The 13,257-nt window shown below is 38.2% G+C and overlaps 1 protein-coding gene across 2 annotated transcripts in view; it reads right to left on the bottom strand.

The window, feature by feature from the left end:
* Nucleotides 1–11,447, bottom strand: part of ntsr1 (neurotensin receptor 1 (high affinity)) — a 31,482-nt gene extending 20,035 nt beyond the window's left edge. Inside the window, exon 1 of one of the 2 annotated variants that reach the window (XM_083570220.1) lies at nt 10,615–11,447. In XM_083570220.1, coding sequence (XP_083426346.1) covers nt 10,615–11,283 — 669 coding nt within the window. In that variant the 5' untranslated portion in view covers nt 11,284–11,447. The remainder of the gene's footprint in view (nt 1–10,614) is intronic. The other variant, XM_083570221.1, reaches the window with a different exon arrangement.
* Between the last annotated feature and the right edge of the window lie 1,810 nt (nt 11,448–13,257).

Below are 13,257 nucleotides of genomic sequence, written 5' to 3'. Positions count from 1 at the left end.
AAAGATCACTGTGGCTGAGCTCCAGAGATGCAGTCGGGAGATGGGAGAAAGTTGTAGAAAGTCAACCATCACTGCAGCCCTCCACCAGTCGGGGCTTTATGGCGGAGTGGCCCAACGGAAGCCTTTCCTCAGAGCAAGACACATAAAAGCCCGCATGGAGTTTCCTAAAAAACACCTGAAGGACTCCAAGATGGTGAGAAATAAGATTCTCTGGTCTGATGAGACCAAGATAGAACTTTTGGCTTTAATTCTAAGCGGTATGTGTGGAGAAAACCAGGCACTGCTCATCACCTGTCCAATACAGTCCCAACATTGAAGCATAAAGCATAAACACCCCCACAGCATGATGCTGCCACCCATCATGCTGTGATGGTGTTTAGCAGCTGCAGGGACAGGACGACTGGTTGCAATCGAGGGAAAGATGAATGCGGCCAAGTACAGGAATATCCTGGATGAAAACCTTCTCTAGAGTGCTCTGGACCTCAGACTGGGCCGAAGGTTTACCTTCCAACAAGACAATGACCCTAAGCACACAGCTAAAATAACGAAGGAGTGGCTTCACAACAACTCCATGACTGTTCTTGAATGGCCCAGCCAGAGCGCTGAATTAAACCCAATTGAGCGTCTCTGGAGAGACCTAAAAATGGCTGTCCACCAACGTTTACCATCCAACTTGACAGAACTGGAGAGGATCTGCAGAGGAATGGCAGAGGATCCCCAAAGCCAGGTGTGAATGTGTTGCATCTTTCCCAAAAAGACTCATGGCTGTATTAGCTCAATAGGGTGCTTCTACTAAATACTGAGCAAAGGGTCTGAATACTTAGGACCATGTGATATTTCAATTTTTCTTTAATAAATCTGCAACAATGTCAACAATTATGTGTTTTTTTGTCAATATGGGGTGCTTTGTGTACATTAATGAGGAAGAAAAATTAACTTAAATTATTTTAGCAAATGGCTGCAATATAACAAAGATTGAAAACTTGAAGGGGGTCTAAATACTTTCCGTACCCACTGTATAATACATTACCGCTAAATTGAAACCCCCAAGCTAGCAAAATGAACAAAAAAAACAACACAATGGATTCACAATTATTATTATATTTAGAAAATACCAGTTTTTATGCCGGTCGTATAATTTTATTTTGTTTTATTTATCCACCACTCCTTATTGGCCGGTCTGTAAAAATATTGTCTGACATAAAAAAAAAATACAATAAAAAAAAAAACCTGTAGCACCGTTTCAGCAACACCTTTTTTAAGATAAACCTTTCAGGTTCATATGTACTGTATGTTCCACAAAATTAAAAGACGGCAAACACACTGATGGCAATCTGGTAATGTCTTTGACACTGGGCTCATAATAAAATATGAGAACTGCAAGTACAGCAGATTTTGAGGACTGCACTTCATTAGCCATTATTGTCATCAGCTACTTGATAGTGAGCTAGCAGGCACCTCAATACAATACATACATAATATGCATCCACATAAGGAGGTTCTGATTTCCAAATCTTATCTTGAGCACTTTATGAAATATTGGATACTTTTGTCTATACATCAGATTATGGAATAGCAGAATAAAGAATGGAAATAATCTTATATATGTTAATATATGTGACAAGTTGAATGCTATTTTAGAGCAAAGATGCAAATATAATTTCTCTTTAGCTTAAGCTTAAGGTTGGACCGAATGCCATGTGGCAAAATGGGCAAATTTCTGCATTCTTGCTCCAAACTCTTGTTAAGGTAAAGACTTCACAGAAAATTAGGCTATATTAACAGCAATAAAGGCACTAAATCTGAATTGGATGTTCAAGAAGAACATGTGACTCTGAGGCCATATAAAGCCATATGAGTGGCTTTATAATGTTACTACAGAATAATACTTTAATTAAAGTAAAAATTAGTTTGAGTTAGTGACAGGAATTATAAATACTGTATGATATTAGTATACAGTATGTATATGTAATGTATGACTGTTTCTTTTAACACTAGCAATCACATGACCTTAGCAGTCATAGCTCTCTGGAATAAATTGAGTTAATTTTGATGGTTTAGCATTAAATAATGATTTGGGGATTTGACTTGAAATTTGTTTTTTAAACTTTAGGGTTACCCAGCTGTATCACTGTGGTAAAAGACTCATGGTAGTAGTCTGAGATCGCATCAATGCAAAAGATTTTGAGAAAGAGAAACTAGTCCTATTTTGAGTTCACTTGTATGGTGAACACTAAGGCCTGGATTTTATAAATATAACGCTTAACCACATTTTTTTTTATTGCAATGCATTTATAACATCCTTATGTTGGTCGGGTAGGGATGATTAACCTGGATTTGGATATTTGAAGCAATAAACTTATTCAAACACAAAACTATTGTGACTAAGACTATTGTAGTACTATTTACTGTATACATACCCAAACACATAAAGAATCTTTGTTTTATTTGCATAAAACCCATTTTTAACATTTTTGTCAGCACAACGCATATCCCAAATTTTTTTATATTTATATATATTTTTTTAGAATATATTTCTTTATTGCAACTACTTCAGCTTAATGCTGCACAGCATTGTATAGCACATACATCAGAACCTTTACGTAACTGTAACTAATAAGAACTTATTAATTAGAATATATTGTATTCTGTTAAAGCGTAGTCTTGTGAAACAGCAAACAGACTAGAAGCTAAAGATAAATGAGGTGCAAAATGAGAAATGAGATATTAGCAAGCCACAGTGCTGCAAATCATGCCTCCTTGAACTTTAAGACAAATATTACGTCTAGTCTTGGATAAAGTAAAAAATGGCTGTGATGAAATTAATCTTTCATAGAATGTACTAATGTTCTCTATGCCATAAAATGTTTGATTATGTTATATTTTAGGCTGCTTCTCTTGAGTGGATAATCAATGCTTTGCACCTTATTCTATGCACATTTTTATTGAAATTTTATAACTTGTAAAAAATGAATAACTGTGGAGATCAGTAAATTTTTTGTTTAAAAAATGCCATAATTACATATATAAAATGTAAACAATCATAAACCCTGACACCTCACGTAAAATTTAATGAATAGCTATAGAGTATAACCCAGAAATGTGCACAGGAGGAAGACATGTAAATAAAAAGGGAGGAAAATTGGCTTATTGTAAGTATTCAAATATTTGAAAGCCTTTCAGCTATTGAAAAAGTACAGGTCAAACACAGCTGTCATTTACTTGGATTCACAATCTCTCTTTGAGTGCAGTGTTTTCAATACAAATTTTATTCAAGTTTTTTTCAACTGCTTCTTTTGTTAACATGTTCTTCTTGCTCATATTATTTGATTAATACATTAAATTTTTTAAATTATAATCTTTTATATGTTTACCTTTTACCTTATTTATTTTGTGGCGGGAAAAAAATCTATTGTACACAGTATTTGAGGCATATCTAAAATGCACTGCTAGTCTTTCAGCATTTAAAGTGTGTACACACAAAACATAGTAATTACAAACAATTGTGCCACTGTATAAAAATAAGATACTAGACACAGGCAACAAATGAATAGGGGAAAAAAGCAGTGACTGTAATGTTGGAGGACATTTCTGGTATGATTTGAGTCTATCTGTGCCCTATGACAGGAGTTACTGCAAAAGAAAAACAAAAATTCTGAATGAATACCTTGCATGATGATTTACCCATCTACAGAACCTCTAATACCAACATTTTGCCTTATACACCATTGTTTACTTTCGATCTATAAGGACTTCATTATAGACTGCTATATCTCTGCTTGGCTGGGCACTGAGGTATAACTCTGATCTCTTTTGCCTTCAAGAAACCTCCAGAGGTTTTTGGATAATCAAAGGAACAACTTTTACTTGTTCTCTTGACTTCAAATTTGACCAGGCCTTTTCTGTAGCAGCTCTGAGATTGTGGAACAGTTTATGATTGTCATAAAGCACAACCTACTGTACTGTAGACATCCTTATTTTCCCAATGTCATGTCACAGTAAGCCAAGAATTCTTTTGAGTATATTTCTTATTTTCCTCAGACGACACACACACACACACACACACACACACACACAAACAAACACATACTTCCACAGTCACTGAGCTACTGATTAAACACACCTGTGACACCTGTGCTCAATCACTCACACCCATACAAGGACTCTTCAAGAGAAACACTCGTTCACTACACATTGTGAAGGATATGCTTAGTTTTATCCCTGTATATCAGATTGTACCAGGATTAGTTACTGATTGATCATTTAGTTTGAAATGTACTGTTTTCCTTATTTTGCATTTGCCCTGCTTAGTTAAAACTGGTTGCTGTTTGCCTGATATGACTACTATTTTTGGATTTGTTTCTGTTTTTATTGGAAACTACTTTACCTGTAAGTGTATCCGTCTTCACCTTCATGTGTCACTAGTGCATTTGAAATAATTTTTATCTGTGGTTTTACCTTTTGAATGCTTTACATGGTTACTTTGAAGAGAAACCAAGTGCCAATGTTCTACAGTGTTCTACCCTCAATTTTCATCAAGCCAATAACCCACTAACGTTAAGGTGTAAACATTGCCTAAGCTGCACATTTTTAGACACCTGTTTAACAGTAGAATTGCACAAAATTACTTAAATAATAATCTGAACAATCACCACATTGTTTTGAAATGTAATGTTCGCACCTTAACATTTGTGGTTTGTAGAATTGCATCATTAAGACACTAAGTCTGTCAGTGCAATGCTACAGGGAACCTTATAAACTATGACCTGGGCAGACACATTCATTTACACTACAACTTCTTGGAACCCAGGCATGTTCCAGACCTCGAAGGTCGACCCATAGGAGATGAAGTCATCACTCACAACATGTTTCTGGAACCAAAAATGCTCCCCAAAGTGCCAGTTTTCTTCAAAATATATGCAATTGCAGTGAACCCTTTAACTGTAAAATACATTTTATAGGCCTCATTAGAATAAAAGTTAAAGCCTGTGTCTATAAGAAAAATTTTTATTTTAATTTTTTTGCAATTTTTCAGTAACCTTCAGTATAGCCTCCGGTATAGCATCATCGCTTAAGGCCCTGATATTACCTACTAAAACGTTGGGAGCCACTTTGCGGCAGCGGGTAAGTGGCCGCTTACTTGTGAAAATGTTTATACGGTGGTCCCCAAAAACTTACGTTCTTGGGTTATGTTCTAAGTTCCCAAAATTCACAAATTTTGGATGCACCCCTGCAGCCCCTATGGAACCCTAGAGAATGCATTTTTAAATCACTGCGGATTCCCACAAATATTAAGAAAATCTTCAACTAGCTGTTAGTTAGGTTCCAAATGAGAACCTTCAGATTTTCCGAGCCGTGAGTTCTGAACCGCAAATTATTGGGGGTTGTTTGCACAATTCAAATATCTATCTGGTATTTATGTATTCCTGTAGAGAATGATAAAAAGTTGATTTGTGACAATATTAATTATAAACAGTGCTATACAAATAAAAATCTTTTTAATAGTTAATTTAACAAAAGGAATCAAAGCCCCTGGGTCATTTAATTTAACTTTACAAGGGTATTTTTTACCTTTATCCACACTGGCTTGGCTTTTGTATTTTTATAATGAATGTGTGATTGTAGCTCAAGAACATGGAATTAGAGCTGAATAATTATGGTATGAAATAATAAATGTTGCAAAGGAAATTTCTAAAGGAAAAGAGCTAAAACTCATTACAAATCTGCTTCCCACCCACTTCTCTAAAACAGTTGCCCCAATGTCTCATTAGATAAACCAGCCAGTCGGAAACCTTGTTACTAAATGATTAGAGCATTAGATATTAATAATATTGAATGATAAAAATTGAATAAAAAATGAAAATAAATGATATTTACATAATTTCACAGTCGAAAGCCACATCCCTAAGAATCTAAAAATATTTAATTGTTTCTGTCTCTAGCTCACATTGCAGTCTTTTCCATTTCATTAAGAAATATAAATGAGAAATCCTTCTTAGCATAAAATCTCATCTGATTTTTTTTATCATTTGTAAAATCAATTTATAGCTTACTGTTAATCTTGTTTTATCTTAATGTTATCTAAAACAGTTTAAAGTTTAAGATATGACCGAGACTAATTTCACTATGTCCCTGAAATTGTACTTTTAATCCATTATGTTAAAAATGTATGGATGTTAATGTTTAGTAGATAAAATACATAAACCATTTAAAGAAGTTTAATATTTTGCCTTTCATTTCATTTGGCTATTCCAGCTTATAGATAAAGATGTTGAATAGATCATCAATCAGTTCGTTCGTAGTCTTATCATAATTTCAAATTCAGTTCCTATTTTGGGAACTCAAGCTGCGTCCCAACGCTTTGGGAACGCCTCCGTGTTTGCTTATGCTCTGAATCAGGTGTGAAATCCGGTCAACGGCAAGGCGTGACATCACCGGTGGGGCGACGTCGCGACCAGAAAGCTACAAAATTTGCAAGCAGTGAAGCGACGCTAGCTTCTGTTTGTTCAGGTAAGTGCTCTGTGTGTGAATCTGTGCAGGCAAAAGCTTTAAAAGCAAGCAGAATTCGGACTGTATGTTCCTTCTTGCCCCGTGCTCCATATTTTTTCCTTCAAGGAGGGAGAGATTAGGGAGAGATTTTGAAGGCTAGCAAGCCCACAGACTCCTCACAGCCTGTGCTGTATGAGGAGCTCCAGAAGGTACTGACAGAGGCGGTGTCCAAGCTAGAATTAGCTTAGCTGGACGAAAAGTGGAAGCAGCGCACACCTAGTAAGCTGGATAAGCGTTTCCTGCGCCCGCATCACTGCCTTCACGTTCTGCCCTAATCTGTCCTGGGAGAGCGTGGCTATGGGACGATGCCTAGGGTGAAAGAGACGCTTAGCTCCCTATCTTTTCCCTGGTATAGCATCATCGCTTAAGGCCCAGATATTGCCTACTAAACTGTTGAGAGCCACTTCGTGGCAGCGGGTAAGGCTCCACACAATAGGTGTGTTGCAGGCATACCAGGCTGACCTGCTGCAAGAGATGGACGAGGGATTTAGCTCTGGTGCTGACAATTTAAGGAGTTACGTCGCGCTGCCAACCTAACCCTTAGGGCCACCAAGAAACGGCGCGGGCTGTAGGTCGGTCCATGTCAGCCCTAGTATCCAAAAAAAGGCTTCTGTGGCTCACCCTGTTAAAGATTCCTGATAGGGACAGGGCTTTCCTTCTGAATGTCCTGGTGGCTCCTCCTGGTCTGTTCGGTGACGCTGTAGGTAAGGGTGGTAGTAAACAAGTTTCAGAAAACCAAAAAGCAATCTGCAACAATTTACTGGTATCTTCCCCATTGCTCTCATGGGGCTGCTCGGCGGGTGCACCCTCTGATGACACGATTCCTGTGTGGCACCGAGAGCCCTTGGACGAGGTGGCCCTTATACCGTAAATCAGGGTACCTACCTAAGGTGCCTGCGGCTCCCCCATGACCTGCCCTCCTTCTTTCCAAGCCCCAAACCAGGAGAAGCAAAACAGGCTGTGTCCAGTGCAAGCAGCTGTTTGTCTGCTATTGCCCTTGGGAAAGATTTTTCTACCAATAAGCAGACTCTCACTAGGTGGATTGTGGATGCCATTTTATCATCAAACGAGTCCCCTAGTCTTCCCGCTCCGTTCTGGGGTCTAGGTTCACTCCATTTGGAGTGTGGCCGCTTCTACGGCCTGGCTCGCTGAAGTTTCACTCCAGGACATCTGCATCACTGCGGGCTGTCCACCATGCTGACCTTTGTCAGGTTTTTTATGACCTCGACCTTAGAGCCACTTCCAGCTCCTCTGTCCTGCGTTCTGGTTGTGCTCTCACACACTAGGTAGGGATTGGTCAGTGTGGCGCCATTGGACACTCGTTCCCAAAGTGTTGTGATGCAGCTCGAGTTTCCGAATAGGGAACGCCTTTAAGTTACGTATGTAACCCTAATTCCCTGAAGGAATGAGACGCTGCGTCTCCAAGCCACACTCCCTACATCCCTGCCATGCTTACCTTTTTTTTTTCTCCAGACTCTAGCGTCGCTCCACTGCTTGCACATTTTGTAGCTTTCTGGTTGCGACGTCGCCTCGTCAGTGACGTCACGCCATGCCGTTGGCCGGATTTCGTACGTATGTAACCCTAATTCCCTAAGGGAACGAGACTTCCACTGTAGTCCTTTCTGTGTTTATTTGTTATAGTGCAGAAGTCTGAGACACACTTTTCAATTTTAAAAAAGAATTTCAGTGAAGCACAGATGCATCAAAATAATAAAACATTTTGGAATAATAATAAAAATTTAAAAGAAGAAGAAAAATGGGGAAATGCTCTCATTTTGCTTTACATAGCAAACGGTCATCAAATAGTTGTTTACCATATGCCGATCAGACATAACATTGACATTATAACATTATGACCGGTGAAGTGATTAACACTGATTATCTCTTATCATCATGGCACCTGTTAGTGGGTGGCAGCAAATGAAAATTTTGTCCTCAAAGTTGATGTGTTAGAAGCAGGAAAAATGGGCGAATGTAAGCATTTGACAGAGTTTGACAAGGGGCAAATTTTGATGGCTAATTGATAGGGTCAGAGCATATCAAAACTGCAGCTCTTGTAGAATGTTCTGCTGTGGTCAGCATCTATTAACAGTGGTCCAAGGAAGAAACACCGGTGAACCTGCGACAGGGCAATGGGCAGCTAGGCTCATTGATGCACGTTGGGAGCAAAGGCTGGACTGTGTGGTCTGATCCAACAGATTAGCTAATGTAGCTCAAATAGCTGTGGAAGATAATGCTGTTAATGCTCAACAGCTCATTACTGTTCTGGCAGCAAAGGGGGACCTACACAATATTAGGCAGGCGGTCATAATGTTATGCCTCATTGGTTGCCATAATGTTATGCCATTATGTCGTTGTATACTGGAGTATAAAAGGTATATAAACCAAGCTTTGCCTGTTATGCCATGTTTTTGCAGTAGTATTTTAGATAGCATTAACAAAAAATGTTTTTGTTAAGAAATGTTCAGTAACAGTCTAGAGACTTGTATAAAATGAACATGATAAATTTGAACATGAACATGACTTTCTTTAATTTGTAACATTCACACACACACACACACACACACACACGCACACACACACACACACACACACACACACACACACACACATCATGTGGTAGTAGTGTAATGGCTACAATCAAGCAGGTGCAAATCAATAGATGACCAGAGTAAACACTGACATAGATCATCCACATGAAGGTTCAATGTGTTTGGATCTCGGGATGCTTCTTTGCTCAACATAGATGCAAGGAATGGTTATTTGAGTTAATAAACATAACTTATCAGTCAGATCTAAAAACCTAGATATTTCCCTCTAGAACAAATCTAGAATCTAGTGGGGTGTTTTTGTTTCTGTTCCTTAATACACCATTCTATGTAGAGACTAAAAAGAGACAGGATTTTTTTTTTTTTTTTTATATGTCATAAATCTTTATATGTCATAAATCTTTAAGCAATTATGTCATGGTAAAAAGTTATAGAGATTACGTTTTATGTGCGTTCAATGTCTGCCCAAACCACATTTTATTTTATTTTTTCATAGCAATAACACCATGAAATACTTTTTTTAGTCATTTTAATTTAGGATCTTTTTTCTTTTTTGATTAAGAAAAAAATAGTAGTATTTTTTTTTCTTTGCAGTAGCAGCATAATACAAGATAAAAAAATATCAACAACTTAAATCAAATAGATACAGCAAATAAAGAAAAAAATCTCTGCATACAACTTTTTTTTACATTTGCCAAACTCTCAATCCTCTCTCTTGCTGCCTCTCTACAACTCTGACAAATCAATTTCCAGTATATTTTTTAATAAATGTTGATTACATTAACATTACTGTTTCTTTTCAAAATAAATGTTAAGGCCTGATAATTGACTAATAAATGGCATATACATGTTAACCAATAGCCAACAAATTGGATTTGTACAAAGCATATCAAATGTCTTCTACCTCAAGATTTTTAGCTTAATGCTCCCCCATATGTGAGGTTACATGTATTAATTAATTATCAGAATGTTATTTAGGTTTATTATTTGTTGTTGGCATTTTAACCATATACAGATGGTTCCCTGAGGACCGTGCTACATAAAACATTACTGGCCTATGTGAGACAACACTGAACTAACTAAGAGAACATACACAGGAGTATAGCAAACTGCACAAGACAGCATAAATAAATCCCATAAACATGAGTTAATGACAGTAAAGCAACAACTGGTACACAATTCTAATGAGAAAAAAAAGTGTATACATATGCCATAATGTAACAGGTTGTGGTAAAAAAGCTATACAAATGTAAATTGAGGGTAGTAACATAGTCACAAGTAATACTGTAACTAGTACAAGCAACAAGGTAGTTATTGAAGCAGAAAATAAATGCTGCAAGTTAAACTTTTTTTTATGCAAGAATATCCATAATGACAATATTTATGAACTACAAAGTGATAAATACTTAACAGGCAATATAAGAAAGGATCAATGCATGATGCAACGAACGAACGAACGAATGAATGAATGAATGAATGAAGTATTTATCGGCTTCAAAAGTTTTTAACTACTCACCTGAAGGACAGTTTTGGCAGTGACCTGGGACACGATGGTGGTGCATATGAGTTCACTGTCCACGCTCTTCTGGCCCATGGTGAAAAGCATCGGTGTGGCGAGCAGAAAGGACGCGGCCCACATGGCACTGATCAGTTTCTTCGTGCGGCTGCGCGACATCACGCTTTTCGCTTTAAATGGGTGGCAGATGGCCATGTAGCGCTCGGCGCTCAGACTCGCCACGTTGAACGCCGTCGCATACGAGCAGCCGTCGCGCAGGAAGTAATAACCCTTGCATGCGGCAGCGCCAAACGCCCACGGGTGGTGCACCCAGATGAAGTTGTAGAGCTCCACGGGCATGCTAAACAGAAGGATGAGCAGATCAGACACGGCCAGGCTCGCCAGGTGGTAGTGCACGGTGCTCTGCAGGTTCTGGAGAGACTTTTTCGTCAGCAAGGTGTAAAGCGTTATAGAGTTTCCGAGGCAGCCGATAGCGAACAGGACCACGTAAATCACGGTGACCAGCAGTTTCGAGTAAATGTCCGTGTTCACGTCCAAGTCCTCCTGAGTAGCGGGATCCGTCTCGTTGTGGCGCAGCGGAGCCGAATTGTTCGCGCGCGCCACAAGTTGCTTCGTCAAGACGCGCAGTTGGATGGAGTCGAGCTCTGTTAATGTGAGGTTTAGATCCATAGCGTATGAGCGAGATTTGTTACTTTTGCAGAAATGTGAAATCACTCCATCGCGGACAAGGCGCGCTCTCAGAAACTCTGCTTTATTGGATTGGATAGGTTTGTTAAAGTGGAACCGAAGATCGAGCAGGAGAGGGTGACCGCGCGCTCTTCGTCCACAGACACGCGCGCGAGCGAGACAGGCGGTGCACGTTTATATCGCGCGCGCGCGGAGGCGGGTAGGCTGCGCAGACGGTGACGTGTACGCATTGGTTGACGTAGATTATTTATTTATTTATTTGCCCTGATGATTTGTCTCGTATCCTAGCCGAACTTTACACTCCTCTCAAACATACATTGCCGTCTGTCTTTTGAGCTAACAAATAGTTTTCAGCTACTTTTTACAAAAAAAAAAAAAAAAAGAAAAATTCAATAAGATGGTTATTAATACTACATAAGTCAATGATATTTAAGAAATGTGATACTAAACATTTACTATTATTAATGACTAATTGACTACTAAATGTGCACTTTATGTTGCCAGTTTTGTGTTTTGTCATTTCCTTTTGTTCATAGGATTACTAAAATCATGACTAAAAGTATTGCTTCATCATTATGAAGGACATTTATGGACTTTATTAGTAGGGTTTACGGAGTGTATAATCACAAATATTTTGCCATTTCAAAATCATGACACTTCAACAGACTGCACCCTAGATAGCTGTGCAGTGATGCTGATGATCTAAATATTGATTCTGCTCATGGTTTTTGTGGTTGGACCAGACAGTATTCGACAGACAGCTACATATCCTCATTATGCCTCACGTCTAATTAAATCAGTTTGCCTGGGCCAGAATGACCACACTCTCTGTGCTGTCTTACGTTAAACCATCTATAGGTATTACTCTCTCTGGCCTCAATTCAATATATCCAATTTAGATGAAAGTCTTATTTTTTGTGTAATGCACATGTTATGTGGCGATCCACCCTCCAAGTAAATATAGTTTAAAAATTGTGATGTAGTCTTCTAAATGAACAGTTAGACAATCGGCATTGTGTCCTGGGGGAAATTAAATTAGGACTCTATTTTTTAGGATGCATTTACTGAGTACTGCAGTACTGAGGACAAATAACTAATTCACTGATGAGTCCTTGAATGTTTTCTGCCAGGAAGACTCAGAATGCAGCCTTGAACAGACAAAATACCTGAACACTCTTCTGATTACATAAAATGTGAAGAATAGTTCAACCTGAAGTAAAAATATGCATGCATTATCTGCCAGTGGAGCAGAATGTAGAATCTTAGGAAACCAAGAGACCAAAAAAGGTAAATGTGGAAAATAGTGGCGAGCATCCATCAACCTGCAATGTCTTAACATAAAAGAATTATATTAAGAAAAAAAATGTGTGTTTACAGGTTTACAGCTTGCATATTATTATCTATAATTAAAATGTGGTCTTCTGTGATATCATAGATTTCATAATAAAAGTCAGAGATGACATTTTTACTTTAAACCTCTTTTACTTTAAACCTTTTTAATGACAAGTTGATCTAGTTTGTTTATTTACTCATTTTCTAAATTACTTGAATATTATTTGACTACCTGCTGGTGCTAGTGGAATTCATCTTTAGAGACTGAAGTTGTCCGGCTGTCTCACTTCCTCATTCATACATGTCTCCTCAAGCAGGTTCAAAGCTTCAGCTTTGATGCTTGTACTGCAATCCACTCCATCGTGTCATGTCTTCTCATCTATCATTCTACAGTATGTCTTGAAATATAGTTATTCTGTACCTTTGCTCTCTGTAACGTTGACCCCAATGATTTCTGTTTCTGCTACATTTGGATTGGATTTGTCATTATTACAATATATTGAAAGTCCATGCAAAATAATGGATAAGCTTTATAAGCGCAAACAGCAAATCTGACCCGTATATTTGAGATCATTACATTTTTTCCTCTATTGAATGACACTGTAACTGCACAAGCAATATCCT

Source organism: Silurus aristotelis (assembly GCF_946808225.1).
Source record: "Silurus aristotelis genome assembly, chromosome: 19".
In the NCBI taxonomy this organism is placed as follows: domain Eukaryota; kingdom Metazoa; phylum Chordata; class Actinopteri; order Siluriformes; family Siluridae; genus Silurus; species Silurus aristotelis.
This window is presented reverse-complemented; position numbering and strand designations above follow the sequence as displayed.